General features: G+C 41.8%; 2 protein-coding genes across 5 annotated transcripts; both read right to left on the bottom strand.

The window, feature by feature from the left end:
• Window positions 1-667: 667 nt before the first annotated feature.
• Window positions 668-6547, bottom strand: LOC138197829 (interferon-induced very large GTPase 1-like). Its single transcript, XM_069148783.1, has 3 exons — window positions 6528-6547; window positions 5689-5972; window positions 668-2628 (listed from the first exon to the last, which is right to left on the bottom strand). Exons 1-3 carry the CDS (start codon window positions 6545-6547, stop codon window positions 1523-1525), a joined length of 1410 nt encoding a protein of 469 aa, XP_069004884.1. The 3' UTR covers window positions 668-1522.
• A 1-nt stretch (window position 6548) lies between these two features.
• On the bottom strand, window positions 6549-16903 carry cdc42ep1b (CDC42 effector protein (Rho GTPase binding) 1b). Of its 4 annotated transcripts, none has more exons than XM_069149523.1 (4): window positions 16734-16903; window positions 11581-12305; window positions 10118-10666; window positions 6549-7740 (listed from the first exon to the last, which is right to left on the bottom strand). In XM_069149523.1, the coding sequence occupies exons 3-4, from the start codon at window positions 10569-10571 to the stop codon at window positions 7097-7099; spliced, it is 1098 nt and encodes a 365-aa protein (XP_069005624.1). In that variant the 5' UTR covers window positions 10572-10666; window positions 11581-12305; window positions 16734-16903; the 3' UTR covers window positions 6549-7096. The 4 variants fall into 4 exon arrangements, with proteins under 4 accessions (XP_069005624.1, XP_069005625.1, XP_069005623.1 ...); XM_069149524.1 differs by having other exon boundaries at window positions 11600-12305; XM_069149522.1 differs by having other exon boundaries at window positions 11770-12305.
• Window positions 16904-20021: the final 3118 nt, after the last annotated feature.

Here is a 20021-nt window from a genome sequence, read left to right as displayed (position 1 = left end):
TTATTAAAAAATACAATATAGAAATTATGTGTAGGGCGAGAAAGTCCTTTTCACATTCTTGCATCAAGAGACTGAGGTCCTGGACTTGTGTTTGTAAGTGTATCATTGTTCTTTTATGTGACTGCTTGCAAACTCTTTCTTCAGCTTGAGGAATTTTCACTCTTTAAGTTCTGAGATATTTCAAACCATTCTCCTTCCCAAGGCTTCAGATACTGCAGTTTTGTCCAAGCTGTTGGGATACGCACAAGGTGCCTTTTGGTGTTGGCACCGTGACAACCCGGCACGAAGAAGGAGATGCCCTTAGTTACCCTCCCTTTTTGTTGGAGGTTGGAGTGGCAGGTAGGATACAGAGAGACTCTGGTGGGTGGAGGGAGGGAAAAAATAAAGACTGACTGCAAACCAGTCGTGTTGCAGTTTACATTCAAGTCTCTTAAAGGTTTGAAGAATGGGTTTGCAGCTTTACCAGATTTTACAATATGCCAGTGGTCATTCAATGATATGTATGATATTTGTACAGTCCAATGTGATATTGCATATAAGTGTTTTCTTCTGTTTTTTATTGATACTATGAAAAGCCCCACACATTTCAAAAAACAGAGTAAGGCCTAAATGTTTTGTGGTGAAAACTAATACATTTTCAGAAATGCAAAGAAACCTGGTCCCTCGGTGGATATGAAGTCGTGATTTTTATTGAATCATTATTGCTGTGAATAACACGAGAGGTCAACATCGTGACGAGAACACGCTGTAGTCATACAACTGTCTTTGTGTGCATTAAAACTCAACTTCAGCTGGTGAGAATATAATATAATTACAGGCTGATTAAAATGAGATTAACAGATTACAGTTGAAATACTTCAGTAACATAAAATATGCTTGTTACAGTATGTCTGCTACTTTCTTTGTCATTTCAACTTTAAATGAAGATACTTCAACATACAAAAAAAACCAGTTTGCTCGACTAATTCTTAAATCAGTTCAAACAGATTAAAACAAATAATTGTGTCTCACACCGTACTAAAAAAATCAGTAATTTGTAATCACATATCTCTTGAACACACAATATAAAGTCTTTTTATGCTCGTGTAGCTTTAAATTGTACGTATTTTGATTAAATGAAATTTAACATCCATCCTCACATGCAAAAACTTCATAAATTCACTTTCTTCATCCTTAAAAATAAACAACAAACAACAGATTGCTGCTCCTTAATGAAAACCTTGGTGAAGTACTTCGTCAATGACCCATATTATCTTCAATTTGATGACTCCCTTCATTCTCTATATGACCATTGTTCCAGTGTGCTCCTGTTTCTCTGTCGTTCATTTGAATAATGCAAAGATGATTCTGTACATCAGTCAACCCTGTATTTTGTAATGATTTACTGACTGTCTACATTTGATGATAAAATCAGTAAAAGTATATGAGTGCTGTTTATAGGATTTTAATTTCTGAATAATCACGTAAAAAGAAATTGTGATTTTCAGCAGTTGTTCCGGTGTCGACTCACTACAGTAACAGTCTACTCTGAGTACATTTCATCCAGACTTTCAATCGCTTGTTGTTTAGTGTGTGTTCTCCACTGACTGGGAATCTCTCCTTTGCCCTCGAATTTCCGACCATAGTAATTTTCCAGTTCTTGTTGAAATCGACACACAAACCATGTCCAATATGTCAGCTTGGACTCATCAGGGGTAATTCTCCAGTTAGCAAACCTTGGTCCAGCAGTACGGTACTGCTTGAAAGGAACGGAGACTTCTGACACTCCATCAGGGTAAAAACTGTTATCGCTTGCAACATTTGTTGTGCAGAAGTTAACGGACATTTCCACTGTGTTTCTGTAGTGCCAACCGTTGACTGAGCCTGATCGATGGAAGGGGACGTTGTGGTCATCAGGGCTGTGATCTTCCAGGGTGTTTGTGCACACAGCTGCACAGAATGGACACGTTACCCAGCAGCATCTACACAGCTGATCGATGAGGATCTGATCAGGTTGCAGCCTAAAGTCCTTCATCTTATCCAGGGAGAGGCAGCTCATCTCTGTTTTGATGGGTCCAAGGCCTTTCTCTATCTCTTCTTTAAGAAAGTCAAAATTGTTTATGTCACGGAAATTTTGACAAGAAATGGTGTCAAGTGTCAGCTTGTCTTTTAGCAAACTGGAAAATTGCTCCATCCACATGTCTGTGGCTCCTTTTTGGGTTTTGACTTCCTGTGTTGCAGTAAATAAAGCTTGACTGACAAGCTCACTGATGTCGTCCACATTGTTCTTGAGTATGTTCTGTGCTTTATGACTCTGTTCTCTGAACATGTACTTGTGTACTTCATCTTTTATAAAATTCTCTGCTTGACTCCTTGGATCTCGGATGTAGGTGATGAAACCATTAAAGTCCTCCTTCTCTGCAAGTGACTTCAACACATGTTTCTCCAAGTTCAACCTGTTCCCACTGAATGCTGGGAAACTACACCTCATCTCTCCAGCGAGATCAATAGCAGTCTTGTTACAGACAGCCTGCACAGCGGACACCTTCAGATTTTCACAGATCATTTCTCCAAAAACGGCAGCAGATGAGTTTCCTTTCCAGAAGCTTCTAAAAATGCTGTAATACTGATCTTTCTTGCTTTCTAAATAAGTACGTCATGTGATAGGTATAAGCAGCTGCAAAACTCTGCCTGCACATTACTTATAAATCAGTGATGTTAAAACTGAAAGTGAAACTTTGAGAACTCTGTTTCCCGGAGGCCTCGTGACTTACAAGAAAACAGAGAATAGGCCTATTGAAAACATCCAAACAAGCACGTACCACTGTAAGCCCTGACCAGTCTGCGATGCAGCAGCTGCAGAGAGTTTGATTACAAATACCTTCCAAGTATCTGCCAGGAAATTCAATAATATTTAACTCGTGTTAGTCCAAAAAAGGAAGAGGGATTAATATGGTTTCAAGGTTTTAGTTTCAATTTCAACTGGTCCTGATGTAAGTTTTAAAGTAAAACCAAAAACCTTAGATTTAATTCCTCTTTCCTTTTATGGAGCCTTTTCACTGAACTGTGCTGCTAATAACCCTCCAGTTATTGTTATGTTGGTCAAAGCCAGTGGTGCAAGATATTCAACAAATGTAAATAATCAGAGTCTTAAGTTAAAGCATAGACACACACACACACACACACACACACACACACACACACACACACACACACACACACACACACACACTCTCTCCATCCTGCTGTCACATAAAAAAGATTGACCAGTAAAAGTTTGAATTAACCTGACTGACATCAGATTTTTAATTCAGGTGATGATTGGAATTAACAAAACTACCATTTGCATTTGCAAAATTACAATACACATTATATAATTACCTGCATATAAATGTCAAATAAATGTTCCCAGCAAAGCTGAGTAGCTCAGTTCAGAGTTTGACCGGTCGACTAATGTACAGATAAAAAAATACTGTCGTTACACTTTATCACATCACGTCATGTTGTATCTGTCCCCACTGTTGTACAAAGTAAGTACAGAGAGCAAAATATGCCAGTATTTCTGTTTCATGCTACTTTATACTCTCCTCTACTCATGTATCCATCCATTATCTATACTTTTTCCTGAACAGACTCACAGGAAGTCTGGAGCCTATCCCTGCTGACTTTGGGTGAAGGCGATGTAAACCCTGGACAGGTGTCCAGTCCATCACAGGGCCAACACAGACAAAAACAGACAACCATTCCCATTCACACCTACAGCCAATTTAGAATCACCAATTAACCTAACATGCGCGTCTGGAAGCCGAAGTACCCGAAGAAAATCAGCGCAGGCACAGTGAGAACATAAACTCCACTCAAAAAGGCTCCAACTGAGCAGCAGGTTCAAACCCAAACATAAATTCCATAATAATTTAAGTACCTTAAAATAAATGCTGTTGCATGATGATTAAAAAACAAACAAAAAAAATCACCTTTTTACATGTTGTCAAAGAAAAGGGAACATTGATTGCACAGAATGAGACTTTAAATGCTTGATCAGTTAACCATCCAAGGCTTTTATACAGTAACTAAATTTAAAAAACTGTTATTCAGTTATTTACTGGAAATTATTAGAGAATACAATATAGAAATTATGTGTAGGGCGAGAAAGTCCTTTTCACATTCTTGCATGAAGAGACTGAGGTCCTGGACTTGTGTTTGTAAGTGTATCATTGTTCTTTTATGAGACTGCTTGCAAACTCTTTCTTCAGCTTGAAGAATTTTCACTCTTTAAGTTCTGAGATATTTCAAACCATTCTCATTCCCAAGGCTTCAGATACTGCAGTTTTGTCCAAGCTGGACTCCTAAAAACTTATCATCATGCCCAGGCCAAGTAAGTGAACAACAACTAATGTTTCTGCCTCTATAGTGTGACTTCTTTTTACATCATTGATGTTTTGAATCTCTTTGAATAAGCTTTAATCATGCTTTTGGCTAAACCAAGTCTCATAACTGGAGGCAGAGTGCAACAGATCCTGAAGGGGCTTTTACATTCTTAATCGAGGGTCTGATTGAATGGAGGGCAAAGCACACTGGAGGGCTTGGCCTGGGGATGTGTCGTTCTGAACTCCTGAAATTTGAAGCGAGAAAGAACGTCTGCGATTTTCGTGACCTGGGATGAAAACAGCTTATTCAGGTTATTCTGGACGCAGGACCAAGTTAAACGACGCATGACGCTATTAATTACTGTCATTTTTGAGTGGCCATTATTGATTATTTCTACTGTTGCTGCATTGTCGCAAAACACCAAAATTTGTTTCCTGGTCCAACTACTGCCCCCTAGAAAGCAAGCAGCAACGATTGGGTAGAGCTCATAAAGTGCCGTAGATTTAGAACTGCTTTTAAGGGAATGCTTTACAGTTGGCCAGACATCTGCAAACCATTCATTATTGTAAAACCCCCCAAAACCAACTGAGGGGTGGCATCAGTAAAAAACTGGGGGGAATCAGAAGACTCCCCAAAGTCGTTATAGAAGAGAGACCATTCAATACGTCACATAGCGAGGCCCAGAACCTAAAATCTGAGCGACAACCTTCGTCTAAGACCACTGTATCTTTCAGATTTTGAACAGAATTAGCCAGTTCTAACAAACGAGAAAGGAAGGAACGGCCGTGAGGAATGATACACATGGCAAAGTGAAGGTGACCTAAAAGAGATGAGATCTCTTTTAGATATTAAAGAAGCAGCACACCAAGATTTAATAGCTTCTCTGATGCGAGACAGCTTGTCTTGTGTCAATGATGCTTGCATGAGCACACTGTCAAGGGTTATCCCGAGAAAGTCTAAACGAGTTGATGGACCGATGGGTTTCTCCTCTGAAAGAGATACGCCTAACTCATTGAAATTGACTACCGAGCTGGCGGGGGACAAAGTAAAATCCACAACTAAAAAATATCATCCAGAAGATGTAAGACGAAGGGAAGTTTGCAGGTGTTATAAAAAAAAAAAAAAAACGCATAGAGTTTCTGATAAAGTGTTGAAAATGCAAGGACTACTGCGTTAAATGTCAATTTAACAGAGAAGTACAGTTTTGAGCGCAAAACGATGCCATTATGAAGGGTGAAGAAGTATGACCTGGAAGGCCTTTGTGAGAGAATGTTGACCCCACAGCTCTGGGAAAAGTTGACTGAGAAGCGGTGCGCTTCTTTGCTGGAGCTTTGCCTTTACGTTTGGCAGAGGTGCTGTTTGAATTGCCGGCGTTCAGGTTCAACCCCTGGGCATCGGCGTTTTTGCGGGACAGGAGGTAATCGAAGAGCTCCTCGTGGTTAAAGCCAGATGGTACTGGGATGCGACGGGCATAGAGCTCTTCCGGGATGCAGTGCACGGGCCAGCCGGCTAATCGTTTGAAGGTGCCGCGGGAACTACGAGGGGCGTCAGATTCATTCTTGGAGCGGACCTCAGCGGTCCTGTGTTTCAGGGATGAAACTAATTTCTTCCCCTGAAGACTGCCACTGTGGGATCAAATTAGAGTCATAAAGATTTTGTGCTTGGGAAATGATGTTCACAAATAATTTCAGTCTGCACTTGTATTTCACATTTTGTGTGCACGTAAAAAAAAATTACTTGCTTGTATCTGAATGTGTAGACTTGTAATAGAAAACTTTTCTCACAAATTCCAATCTGTGAATGTGTGAAACTGTTTTGCAGCTGTAAACATATTTTGTGTATGTGCAAACAAATTTTGCGCACACAGTTATAATTTACACGTGCTAAAGGTTTTTGTGCCTGTACAAAGTCTTTAAGATGGACACACAAATTTCCCATCTTTAAGTGTGACACTGAAGTTACAGACAATAATTATGACAATGATAATTGAACATAATTGAGAAAAATAGAACAAAATAAGCAACAGCCACTGGCATGTTATAATAATTTTGTGCTGGGGAGTAAAATATGACTGATTTAATATAAGAAACCAGAGGAAATATCAAAATAAACAATAGATGTTTATATATTGGACTATCATAGAATGTGTGATTACATAATTAATGTAAAATAAATGTCACCAGAGACTTTGAGGAGACATGTTTGTTTTAAATCAGTCTTTTATTACATCAGCTGAATCTTTATAGAAAATGAAGTCTAATACTGATAGATATTTGTTGAACGTTACAGGAGGTTACAGAACATCATCACCGACTTCAGATGAAGATTAGAATTGTACAACTGTAAAAAAAAAATATATTTTATTCTCTAGTGATAGTTAACTTCAGTTCACAATGTATGTAGTGATGTATTAATATGAAAATGTAGTCCAAAGTACTGTGTTCCTTGAATCCCGGTTCTCTTTGACACCTCAGACCTTTGAGTTACTGAATATCCTGGCTACATGGTGTTAGGCTCTATTTGCTGAAAATAATCAAATAAATAATCTGCATAATATCACAACAGCAATGTAGTACAGAAGGAGGGGAGGTCACCAAACATCCTTTTGTCGGAAACTGAATAGACCAGTATCTTGTAGTTGATCAGTGACCGTATATAAACGTATGTGAGAAGAGGAAGAGTGTTTCTATGGAGGAACAACAGAATATCACGTCCCATCTTTCTCCCAGGTCAGAGGAAGTTGTAAAGTCTAGACTTTGATCTCCTCCTCCTCATCACTTAAGGCATACTGTGTTTTGTGGCTCGGGGAAATAGCCGGAGAGCTGTGGTTGCTGCTGCTCGTCCTCACTTCCTTTGTGAAGGAGCCTCCGCCATAATGACGAGACAGCACGTCAGCTGCCCTCTGGAACCTTTCTGCCTCCATCACAGGCTCCGTTCTCTGAGGAGACCCGGTGGACTCATCAGGTGTCCTAAGAGACCTCCTGTCCTCCTCCTGCTGTGTCCGGTTAGAGCCACTCCAGCTCCCCCTGCTGTTCGAGTTCCTGCTGAAGGACCCACGGGTCATGGACGGATTGGGTGAAGTCATTCTGGGGGTCTGCACGGGCGTTTCTGCTAGAGAGCTGTCGTCATCTTGTTCCTCATCCTCACCCTCCTCTCCTTCACCTGCTGCCTGGCTGTGATTGGCTGCCTGAAGGCAGCTGGGGTTGTCGAACAAGCTCAACACCTCAGTCATGAGAGAAGGGCCGAGGTCCACGGTGAACGAGGTGAGGGAGTCGGAGCGGGTCGGTGTGATGCCGCTGCCGTCCGGTAGAGACCCTTTACGGACATCTCCGTCTTCAAATTGTCGGTCAAGGCGAGAGAAGCGTGGCAGAGTGACGAATCCAGACTGGAGACCTGCGAACAGAGACAAGAAGAAAACACACTGAGGTCACTGAAGTGATCTGAACTGTAAACAAGAGAATTACAACCGGACTAGAACTGACATTATGCTACTTCAGAGATTTTAATAAAAGTAAATCATTTTATTTCTCTGACAAACCCCTTTAACTAAGCTGCTCAGATAACGCAGGCTGTGTGGGTTCACAGAGTGGATTTAATATATTAGCAACATTGAGTTTTTTGAGCATATCCAAACTCAAACACCCCATTGATCACCTTCACTCCTGTTTGCAGCTGCCATTTTTCAGTTTTGACTGTTTCATAATATCACGATACCCTAAATCTAGTGTTTAAGACAAAAATCTATTTATTACTCTAAATCAGAAACAAAGCAAAGTACCTGTATGTTTCAAAGAAAAAACATACAGATTAATGGGACTTCTGAAGTATCAGTTGTCAAATTTGGTGTTTTTGTCAAGCAATTCAGTTCCTTCACCAGAAGGTGGCCATATGTAACAACCCAGCTGTAATTTTTAGATGTTTTCCCACAGTCCTAAGCAACACTTACTCACAGGGCTGCAGCTTCTGACTGTCCCAGACACTTAATGTTACAACTGTCAGGTAGTCAAAGATATGAGGGAAATAAGAGGGGTATGATGACGCTGACAGGGGTGACAAACAAGAGAAATAAATGTTAATGTTTTATAATGGGGATCAAGTAAAGAGTGGAAGATGGTCTGTTGATAAAGTTATAAATTAAAGGTGCAACTGTGACTACAAAGACCCTCTTAGCACACTGTGAGAAAAGATTTTCACGACTAAAACTCATACTCAGCAGTGGATCAGGGAAAAGATGGGGGAAGATGAAATACTGACATCGTTGACAAACCCAATGACAAAGAGTTCCCATCATCCCTCAGTTCACTGACTCTCTATGCCAGGTCTGCAACACTCTGTTTGGGAAAATTCCTTATGAAGTGGGTAATAAATGTGGAGAGGGAGAGGGGATTTCCAGTCCACAGTTCTGCCTGATAAGCTCCGATTGGTTGGCCAATATAATGAATGGTGTGTTTATGCTGCTCATTGAGGCGTTCTCACATGCACAGAGTTGACAGGAAATGCCCAGGGAGCATCTTTCCCTCCACCAACCAGCTGTGTCTGTGTTTGTATTTGTATTTATAGACCTAATTGTGTCCAGGTGTTGCCTAGGTGATTGCAGCTGAGTCAGAAGAAGCCCGTCTGTTTGCTGGTTGTCTTGGAGGAATGTGGGATGTTGAAAGGAGGGAAACCTCACCCTCTCTGTCTGTGTTCACTCTGACATTTATAGTCTTGTTTGCACTGAGTCTGCTGGAGACTCAATAGTAAGAACAGAGACTGAAATCAAATACAGTAATGTATCATCAATTGTTTTGTGTGTGCTGATTCATGTTGACTAATACAGTGCAGCTCTACCACTATGCTGCGGCCCATAACTAGGTCGCAGATTGATTTAATACAAGGAATTTTTTGTTTGTTGAAGCTCATTGTGTAAAGTTTTGTAAGTTGCTTTCACATCAGACCAGGCAGTGTTATTTACAGATTTGCACGATTTTAAGCACAGATTCAAAACGACTTTAGAACCGGGAGACCACACCTACACAGTCGCCTTCTCCTGTCAATACTAATTATTCTACAGTCTTTATTGCTCCTATTTCAAATACATTGTGTCTCATTCCAGGTCAATTTATAGAGATAAAGCTATTCGAGTTTTAAATTAAGACAAAAATCAAAAATAATGCGAAATAGGTTTATATGCTATCAAATTAAAGTTTGCGTCCACAACCAAAATAGGAGTCCATACTTTAAAAAAAAAAGGCCCTTTTCCTCGATGCTGAATGAACACATAATGCCCCTTCTATTATCCAAAATGTGAGAGAAAGGACACAAATCCAGTGTAAAGCTGAAGTAATTCAACTCTGGGTATCCGTGGAAACACTTCCAGCTGTTTGAATGCAGAGGAGCAACGCTGCTTCGGCCAAACAGATTCATAGATTCACCGAAGCAGCAGCATATCATGGACGACAGGTGATTTAAAAATAACATCGTTTATACTTTTTTTGTGCGGCCTCACTGGCATGTATACTACTTCTTCAGATGTAAATGGGATTTACACACGCACACGCGCAGCACAGCACAGCTTGTGCTTCAAGTTGACTTGGTGTGACTTAATCTGTACCTCTGTAGCCTTTGAGACACTCTTAAACTCACGCTCTACTGTCATTTAATAAGCCATCATATCACGATCACTACAACTACATTTTCTCCACTCACTTTTAATGAAGATAATCTTGCTGCTAAGATGCTTTGCATAAATCTCGTCCCATGCTGGAGGTGATTATCTGTATTATCTCACCATATGTGCAGAAGGAATCGTCTGTTGAGCTGATGGAGCTGGGGAACAGCACCCTCTGTAGGCACCCGTTGGGAGAGTCAATGTTCAGCTGAGGCAGGGAGACGGCATTCTTGATGATGGGTGAGATGTCCGGTGGCGGGGAAGACAAGTCACGGGAACCCTGTCGCGGCCGTGGCCCGGAGTTCTTCCGTACGTGCCGAAAGGTGCGTGTGAAGAAGCTGGTTGTTTTGGAGCTGCTGGCTGAGTCTGGACTTCCTGGCTCCCTGGTGCCCCCATAGTTGCTGAGAAAGGACGTGTCACCAAACACGTCGCCGCCGCGGCCGACATGCATGGTGTGTCGGAAGTCGCCCATCGGCGGGCCGATCATGTCCACGGAGAGGTCGCTCTTAAATCGACGTTTCCCCTGAGACCCAGACACAAGGCCTTTGATCCCTGGCAGTTTTCCCAGGCTCATGGTGGCAGAAAAGTTTTGTAATTTTCCTTTAAATCAAACCAGAACGTCTGAACCGATTACATGTCAGTCACGTCTCAGTTCCAGTTTGGGGTCCACTGTAAAAGCAGAGAGAAAAAAAAAAATAATGCCTGGACAGTGAGGACAGCACATAGAAACATGTGGTTATTCAGTCAGCACAGAATGTGTATATAATTCATTCTGTGCTGACGATTCTTCCACTCCATGACAACAGTTTCCCTTTTGGATCCACACTTTAAGATGCCAGTATAAATGTAAAGCAGTTATGTCCCTGTCTGTACTGCACATCTGTCAAAAAACTCTCTTCTCCTGCACCACACCAGCTTTCAGTCATGACCAAATAACAACGAGGATAAATTACAAGGCCATACTGCGTTTCCTCCGGTGGTAACTGGAGAGTTTGGGGCATACTGGGAGCTTGCACAGATTTGGTTTAGGGAATACCTGTTTAGAAATTGAAAAAAAAAATAAAAAATCCAGCCACAACTGTAAATACACTGAGACATGATTTCAGCCAAACAACTCAGCTGGTGTGTCGGTGGTAAAAGCAATGAAACAAAGTTTTTTTTTAGGGTTTTTTTTTAGACTTGCAGAACTGTCTTGTTTACGGTCTCAACTTACATTTCGCTAGCAGCACTAAGAGGATCACCTCACCAGGAGGTCTTGCAAAGCTCAAGTATGTTTAGTTTGCCTTTTACCCAAACCTAAAAAAAAAAGCTTCAATGTAGAAATGCAGAATTTTAAAGTAAGACTGGACAACACGTCACACACAACACACACACATTAAAGAACAATATTTTTTTGTACCGAGTTACTTTATAGGCTCAATATACTATGCTGTCCCCTCTCACTATTATTTAGGCTTCAAGTTAGCCTACAAGGATTAGCACTTGAGTGTACTCTAGTGTTACTCAGTTCCCTGTGGTTTTGAAACCTTACCGTAGCAACCCATTAACACAGCATGCAGTGTTGTCGAACAGTTATGAAATACCTTAATGATGAATAATTACTTGGAAAGTGCTCCTTCCTTTGTTTACGGATCAGCGATTGCACGTTTCACCTGCCTTCTTGATTTAGGTTCAAAGGCCTTCAGAGATTTTACGTAATACGCCTTTAAATAAAATAATTTTAAAATACCACAGCTGTATGTCAACACAGCATTGTGTCCACAGTTGCTTACTGGCAGTGAGGCCTCTTTGTGTGAGTGTTCAACAGATCTTCTGAGAGGATCTTATCCGATAAGTTGTTCTGCTCTCGTCCTCCTCAGTGTCCAAGCAGAGAAAAGACGGGGGGTCCACCGCCATGCACCGTCTCCCTCTTCAAAGGTTTATCCATGCGTGGCACCACACTGTCCACGGCACATCCTGTCCCCAGGCCTGTCGCCTTGTGTCCTCTGTTCCCCGGTCCCTCTGATCCCAAGACCTTTGAGAGGCAATGAAAACAACCGGAGCGAAACAAAAAGGAGGGTGATGGGCTCCTGAAAAGGGCAATAAATTAAAGTGCTGTAATCCAGCAACTGTTTTGTCTGCTTCGTCCTGGAAGAATGATAAAGCTCCTGCAGATTGTCCGTGCACTGGATTAGCTGCTAATCCCTTCTGTCTTCCCTCCCTCTCTGACTCCGTCACTCAGTCTTGGCCTTCTTCAATCCACTTAGTTCCTTGAGGTTTTCCAGGTGGGGGGCGGGTCTCTGTTTTCAATCAGTTCACATAAGGCCAGCTAAAGACCAGAGAGAGAAAAGGACAGAGCTGTGAGTGACACACTGGACCAAAGACTAAACCAGGAGTGTTCATGCAAAACGTAAATCCTTCAGGCATCTACAACTTTGGCCTGACTGATAGTGGAAACGTGGCCTGAAGAGTCTGGGACTGAACTTCACAGATAAATCGTGATGTCTGTGTACTCTGATTCTCCTGTCAGCTTTTTCACATTTGTATAGTTTAGAATTAAATGTACTCTAACGCTGAAACAGTTTGACAATAGTTGGATGATATTTCATTTAACTTACTGGTTTGACCTTCCACAAGGTGTAGATTTGCTGCTTTTCTCTGATTTTTCTGGAGACATGACGTGACGTTATTGCTTTCATTGAATATTTGATTGTGCCTGTGCATGTGACAATTAGTTTTTTTTTTGTTTTTTTGCTGTGTAGGTTTGTATTCTTTTTATGTCTTTTTTTGTTTTATGGATAATGTTGATTTTTCTTTGTTTGCTATTTTTGTGTGGACCCCAGAAATGTTTACGGGGAACCAAATAAAGAAGAAAGATTTTGCCTGCATCCCCCCCCACACACACACACACACACACTGAGCCTTGCAGTTTCCTGGTCAAACAGTTTTGTCCATATTAATACCATAACTCTCCACTTCTCTGGAGATGTAAATTTTTCCAACAACATCCAAAGGACCCGTGGTTCTGTTTTTCCTGGACACACTCGGAGCACCTTCCTCCTGTCTGCTGAGGAGATGGATCCAAGGCAAATGGGGGTAAGCTCCACACACGTGACCTTTTCGAGACACAACCAGTGTTGGATTAACATGGCTAGGTGCTGGGGCTACCAGCCGAGGCTGCTGCCAGGCCAATGTCAACGGTGATATAACAACTCCAATTAGGTAATGGTGCCACTCTTACTTGGTGCTTACCTGGGCTCAGATTACCTCCCAACAATTTTATACTAATCCCATTTTTTCTACAGTTTCAGAACAACTGTTTGAGGGTTGCGATCATTGATTGTCATGAACCTCAAGAGAGGATGTAAAGCAGGAGGTTAGATATACAGGAGGAGCACTTAACGTAGTGTCTGTTCATATAGAGGAGGAGGGAGAGTGGATGGATTTTAATTGTTGTGTGACCACCTCTAATCTCTCTGAGGGAGTCTGGCCTGTAGGGCCTGTGGGACACGAGAAGCTGAGAGACAGACAAAACATTCACTGTCAGTGTCAACACCAAGTCAGAAACGGCTTTGTGATGTTGAAGTTAAGCATCCATTTCCAGATTGATGAACAACTTTAAATACTGTAAAATACGTCCTTCATTTTAGTGCAGCATTTCAGTCATCTGATGTTTAAATCAGAGCTTTTCATGGTGCAATTAACATGTTTTTTCCTGCTCCTCTAGCTACCAAATTCCTCTTCCCCTATAATAGCTCTGATTTTCTTCTTCCCTCCTGACTTTGCGAGCAGTAAACTAAGCTCAAAGGTCTGTGTAAAATAAAGTGTATTAGCAGAACATAAATTCACTTTGGAAACTTTATTTTCCCAAAATTGGCCTCGTTAGAGTCACGCAGAAAGACATTTAGATCTGTTAAACATGTTATTTATCCCTAAACTGTACCTGCAGCGACCATAAACAAGCCTGTTTCACATGAGCTGCCTGACTGATTGCAGACACAGAGACAAACGTGGATGTTGGAAAGTGTAATGGGAACAGCGTGCAGTGAAGAGAGTAGACCGGACATCATCTATTATGGCCATCAAATGAAGGATCTGAGGACGCTGATGAGAAACACATTTTTACCTCCCGTCTTTATGTGTTTTTTCCTCCAGACTTCTATTTCAGGGCTCTTCCTTCAATCAATCTCTCTGTCTTTTATCTCTGGTTTTTCCCTCTGTCACAAAAACACACTCTGTCAAACATTTTGCTGTCGCTCTCACTGGTGCAAGCAGATTTACTACGTTAGTCCAACATCTGGAGCCACAGAGGCACAAAATGCAGAAACAGGGCTCTCGTGACATTTCAGGGGCCGGTCAATCACACTGCCTCAAAAAAGAGAAACATGGGTGCACTTGTACATAGACTTTACACACACACACACACACACACACACACACACACACACACACACACACACACACACACACCACACACACACACACACACGCGCACATGCACACACACACACACACACACACACACACACAGGGCTGAGCAGCAGTGGGCCAGCTCTGAGGTTGCTTCCTCTGCCGGACCGGAGGGCCGCGGGCCGCGGCCCCCTCGGAGGACGGCACCAGAAAACTGTGGTTGAGGTCAGAAACACCCTGACCATTACGCACGGCTCAAAAATACAACATGCACTCAGTTTACTAGGATCTACTGCTGCAACGTGGCAATGCACTTCATGACCTGCCAGGTCCTTATGGTGAGGGTGTGTGTGTGTTTTTGTCTCTGCACTGCACACACTCAAGTGTCTTATATGTCAATTGACTGCAGTGAGAGTTAACTGAGACAACTTTAAGATGATATTCGATTGGGATGTATGACATCTGAAAATGGGTTCATGATGATGTACGACCATATCAGACATGTATGATTATGACATGTCATATTGGAGGACTGTCACTTGTAACTGAACGTCCTGTTCACTCCTTCTCACACTTTCCTTGATCTGCCGAGTCAACAAAATACCTCACAAGAAGAAACACTCAAGATGAGCATATTAAAGAGTTCAATTACTTATTTTACAATATACAAATACTGCAAAGAAACCTTTCAAAACAAGAACAAGGAAAGCAAAAACATCAGTCTTTATGGTGAGGTTTAACCATCATTCACTATAGTTTTACGATTTCTTTTTTTTTTTTACATATGAGACTTCTGTCAACAAAACTCAGGGGAAATGAGTTTCCCCTGAGCAACAGTGAAGTGCAAACATACTTCATTCTCTGCCTAACAAAGAGTACAAGGAAATGTTGCCTCTCCAAACTTCCACCTTGAAAACAGGGAGGTGCAGTTAATAAAATATCAAAGAGTCTTTTTAAAGGAACACCACTGGTGCTGGTTTAAAAACTCTGTGTAGTTGAAGTGCGACAGGGTTGATTCCAGCCACCACGGCGTTTTAAGATAAATTATAATGCAAACATTGTGCAAAACAATTTGCATCTCGTTAGCTCACTCTGCTTATTACTTTAGGTCTTTCTTCTTTATATTACCAGTGAAGGATTTCCACATGTTGACAAAAGGTGATGTGAATCATATACCACAGCCTTTGCAGTCACCAGATCTCAACCCAACTCACACCTATGGGAGATTTTGGACCGACACCTTAGACATCACTCCATCACCATCATCAAAACACCAAACGAGGGAATACATTTTAGAAAAAGGATGCTTCATACCTCCAGTGCAGTTCAGAAACTTGTAGAATTAAAGCCAAGCTGCATTAAAACTGATCTGGCAGGCGGCACGTGACGGCCCAACACCTTACTACCACACGTTGTGGTGTTTTTTTTTCATTTAATTTGTCACCTGTCTGTATTTAGTTTGGTGTCTTGGTCCTTTACTTATCTCTCCTAAGACAGGTCACAGGACACTGATCACTACAGACCTAAGCCCCGATAAGTAGGCCAGTTGTTTCAGTGGTTGAAGTACATTGTCTCCAACCATGATGCCACCTCCCTGACTGGCTGCCAGACAACTGATCTAAGACCAGTTGTTCAGTGGCTTAGCAGGAGGAGAACTGTGACCACTTGATTTGAAATGTTTCCACTAAACATCATCTCATCACCAAGCTGCAGGTCGCAGGTAAGATGCAACGCTGTGGGAAGCCATGTGATATACGTTACAGAGCTTCCACACAGTTCTATTGCAATGTGATTAAAAAAAAACACAAATCCCCACAAAGTAAAGGGAAGTAATGCTGCAGAAGAGGATGTGCACAAAAAAGTAACTTCAAAGTAAGTTGCTCGGTAGCAAACAATTGAATGCCAGATTGCAAGCTTTGGAGAAGTTGTCTTTTTAGGACATTCGTTTTCTACTTGTATCACAACTTTTAAAATCATTTCTCTAAACATTTTCTTAAAAAATTAGGCTGTGTTTTGACCAAATCTGCTATGTGAGTATAGATTGTTTGGCCTCTTTGGACCACCATAATTGTCTGAAGCTTTTTTGGGCAAGTACAGAGACAATTAGTATGCGTCAATAATGTCTCTGTCAGCGTGCAAAAGCTGATTATAGTGATTTTTAAAAGGTGCCCCAGCTGCTGAGGCTGCTCTTTTTTCATGCACATAGATGTGCGCTATTTTATAGGAACCCAATGAGACTCAATTTAAATCAAAAAGTGTGACAACGTCCGATAAACAACTCGATGTTGATTTCACGCCTTACTCGCACTTTCCAGCACATCTAACAAACTTTTTGGAGTAATCCTACCTTAAAGTACGCTGTGAACGCGGTCCCTTCGAAGAGTGATAACTTCACCTCTTTTCTTTGTCATCCTCCTCTCGGCTTGTGGTCTGCACCGTATGTTTCCGCTCGGACATGAACTTTGCGCAGCGCAGCAGTGGAGCTGAACTGTGCTGCTGCCGCTGACAACTAAACTGGAACGAGATGGAGAGGGAGGAGAAGAAAGAGGAAGAGGAGGAGGTGGAGGTGGGTGGACCCCAGGGGCGTGAATGAACAAATATTAATGAACTTTGACTATATAATCCATGATAAGAAGCCTAAAGGGAATTTTGGAAACGCTAAACCAAAAGGCCAGTTTTTGGTTGCCTGAAGAGGATTGTAGAACAGAAGGTGCCTTACAGCAGATCTTTGAGTAAAAGTAAGAAAACACATGTCATGTATACCAATTAATATAGAAAGAGGGAGGCAATGTGTTGAAGAATCACAGAGGACATTCTCATAAACCGCTGTGATTCTTCCCACACTGTTCTGTCAGTGTGTGCTTGTGCTTCACTGCTAAATATGGCTATATTATGTGCATGTTAATGCTTTTTCTGCTTTCTCTCTTTTTTTGAGGGGGGTTGTTTTGCCCATTTTCTGCTTGTTTATGTGTGTGTAGAGTCTCCTGGAACTCATCAGGTTTTAATCTTGGATCCTCTCAGGGGACCGGCAAAGGTGACTCGGATATTTAATCAAAAACATGAGTTAAGAGGTGCAGCAAACACACACACACTTATTATACACTATCGCTGACCTGTTGTCAGCTAGGTAAACATGATCGCCTCAATCCTCCATTGATGTCATCCAACCTTTCTTCTTTCTGTGACCTCTCACAACAAAAATACACCCATCACTGTGCTTTACTTTTAGCATGCAACAATAGTGTGCATGTTTGTGTGTGTGCGTGTGTGTGCGTGTGTGTGCGTGTGTATTTGGTGGTTGCTGATGAAAAACAGAAATGTAAGCATGTTCAATAAATGCATCACCACACTCATGCAGCATTTATCTCCATGAAACACAAATAATAATGGACTCTGAATAATTATTTTGTCAGAAGCCCAAATATCTGAGCTGAACAGTGTATGATGTCAATCATACAAACAGAAATCAGTTTACCAGCTAAAAATCAATATCCTTTGGCAGGTGGGAAAGTGGAGCAAGTGGAGACACAGAAGACGCTGAATGAGCTGAGGGATGAGATAAAAGAGAAAAGCGAGCACGGTAGACAGTAGAGGAGGTTGCAGAAAAGACTGTCAACTCTGAGCAAAGGAAAAGAGAAGGTGATTGAAGAGAAGCCGATGTGATGGGAGGTGGTGAGGGCTCTCAGAACAAAAGTGAGAAAGGGAGACATCATCGTCACTGTGTGAATCTCGGAGGCCGAGCTGCTTCTGTTGACAAGTATCAGATGCTCTCTGACAAGCACTAAAGGCAAGAAAAAGACAAGACAGAAGAAGTGGGGAATAACAGGAAGTCAGACACTGATTACATTGAAAACATTGTTTCTGTCAAGAATTGAGTGATATTTTGGTCCTTATTATGGTAGGAATAGTATCTGACATGGGTAAAAGAAGACAAATAGACCACAGCACAAAGGAGGAAGGCAAAGGGGGTAGAGAGGAAGGACCGCCAGTCAAACAGGATGAGGAGTCTCAGACAGACGAAGGTTTTCTTCACAGGAAATGACTTTCTCACAAACCAGAGAGGCAGCCAAGAGGCTTAAACTACGCTTAATCTAAGCTTAAACTCCCTTCAGACACTTATTTACTGTTCAACGGCTCACTGTCGGAGCTGCTTCTCAGACAAAGGAGTTCATCCAGTGAAAACACAGTTAAAGAAGTAAAGGTGATTTGATTGACCAGAAGCATCACTCCTCTGGCTCCTGCTCTGCATGAAGGACAGATTCAGGTTAGACGCTTGGTCTCAAGTAACCCAGATGTGCATTTGGAGAAGTCTGTCCAGGAAGTGGGACTGATCGTTTCAGTTGGGAAGAGAGTGTGATGAGGTTTATATATGGAGGGTTGGGTGAAGGGCTACATGAAAGAAGTCGATCCCGGTGTTGTTGTTTGGACTGCTCTCCTGTTTCTGTGGATTCTGAGCCTGCAGGAAGCCGAGTGTTGGGCAAGAGACAAAAGAGTATTGTAAAGTCAGTCCTCAGTGCTTTCAAGACTACAGTGAAAACACACACACACACACTGAAACACCCAGCAGTGACTGTTTTTAGATATCTGGGCTATATCTATCTGGGCTTTAGGAGGCAGATGTTATTCAGAAAATATCTGTACCACTGTTCTTCTACTTCTTGGTGTTAATTTCGGGGGGAACATTTTTAAGGAATATTCTCCCAAAATGTGTCTTTCCATTTGAACAGAACATCCACAGAAACATATCAAACCACTCATGCAACATAATCCACTTCTTAGCCATCAATCCACATGTTGAATATGTTGCAATATGCTCACTAAACCAAAGTTATACAGTGCATCCGGAAAGTATTCACAGCGCTTCACTTTTTACACATTTTGTTATGTTACAGCCTTATTCCAAAATGGATTAAATTCATTTTTTCCCTCAAAATTCTACACGCAATATCCCATAATGACAACATGAAATACATTTTTTTGAAATTTTTGCAAATCAATTAAAAATCAAAAACGAAAAAAATCACATGTACATAAGTATTCACAGCCTTTGCCATTACACTCAAAATTGAGCTCAGGTGCATCCTGTTTCCACTGATCATCCTTGAGATGTTTCTACAACTTGATTGGAGTCCATCTGAGGTAAATTCAGTTGATTGGACATGATTTGGAAAGACACACACCGTCTATATAAGGTCCCACAGTTGACGGTGCATGTCAGAGCACAAACCAAGACATGAAGTCCAAAGAATTGTCTGTAGACCTCCGAGACAGGATTGTATCGAGCCACAGATCTGGGGAAGGGTACAGAACAATTTCTGCAGCATTGAAGGTCCCAATGAGCACAGTGGCCTCCATCATCCGTAAATGGAAGAAGTTTGGAACCACCAGGACTCTTCCTAGAGTCGGCCGCCTGGCCAAACTGAGCGATCGGGGGAGAAGGGCCTTAGTCAGGGAGGTGACCAAGAACCCGATGGTCACTCTGACAGAGCTCCAACGTTGCTCTGTGAAGAGAGGAGAACCTTCCAGAAGGACAACCATCTCTGCAGCACTCCACCAAGCAGGCCTGTATGGTAGAGCGGCCAGACGGAAGCCACTCCTCAGTAAGAGGTACATGACAGCCCACCTGGAGTTTACC

The sequence above is a fragment of the Embiotoca jacksoni genome, unplaced genomic scaffold, assembly GCF_022577435.1.
Source record: "Embiotoca jacksoni isolate LCO1_2020_lvr unplaced genomic scaffold, fEmbJac1.0.p SCAF_15, whole genome shotgun sequence".
Classification (NCBI taxonomy): domain Eukaryota; kingdom Metazoa; phylum Chordata; class Actinopteri; family Embiotocidae; genus Embiotoca; species Embiotoca jacksoni.
This window is presented reverse-complemented; position numbering and strand designations above follow the sequence as displayed.

Bases quoted from the DNA above. Each gene is read 5' to 3' on its own strand.
- cdc42ep1b (XM_069149523.1), bottom strand. From the start codon at position 10,571: ATGAGCCTGGGAAAACTGCCAGGGATCAAAGGCCTTGTGTCTGGGTCT. The intron at 7,741-10,117 runs GTGAGATAATAC...CTCTGTTCGCAG, and splicing joins CGATTCCTTCTGCACATATG to GTCTCCAGTCTGGATTCGTC.
- LOC138197829 (XM_069148783.1), bottom strand. From the start codon at position 6,547: ATGTCTCCTCAAAGTCTCTG. The intron at 5,973-6,527 runs GTGACATTTATT...TTGATCCCACAG, and splicing joins ATGTCTCCTCAAAGTCTCTG to TGGCAGTCTTCAGGGGAAGA. The intron at 2,629-5,688 runs GTAAAGGCAAAG...CATGACGTACTT, and splicing joins AAACAGCACCTCTGCCAAAC to ATTTAGAAAGCAAGAAAGAT.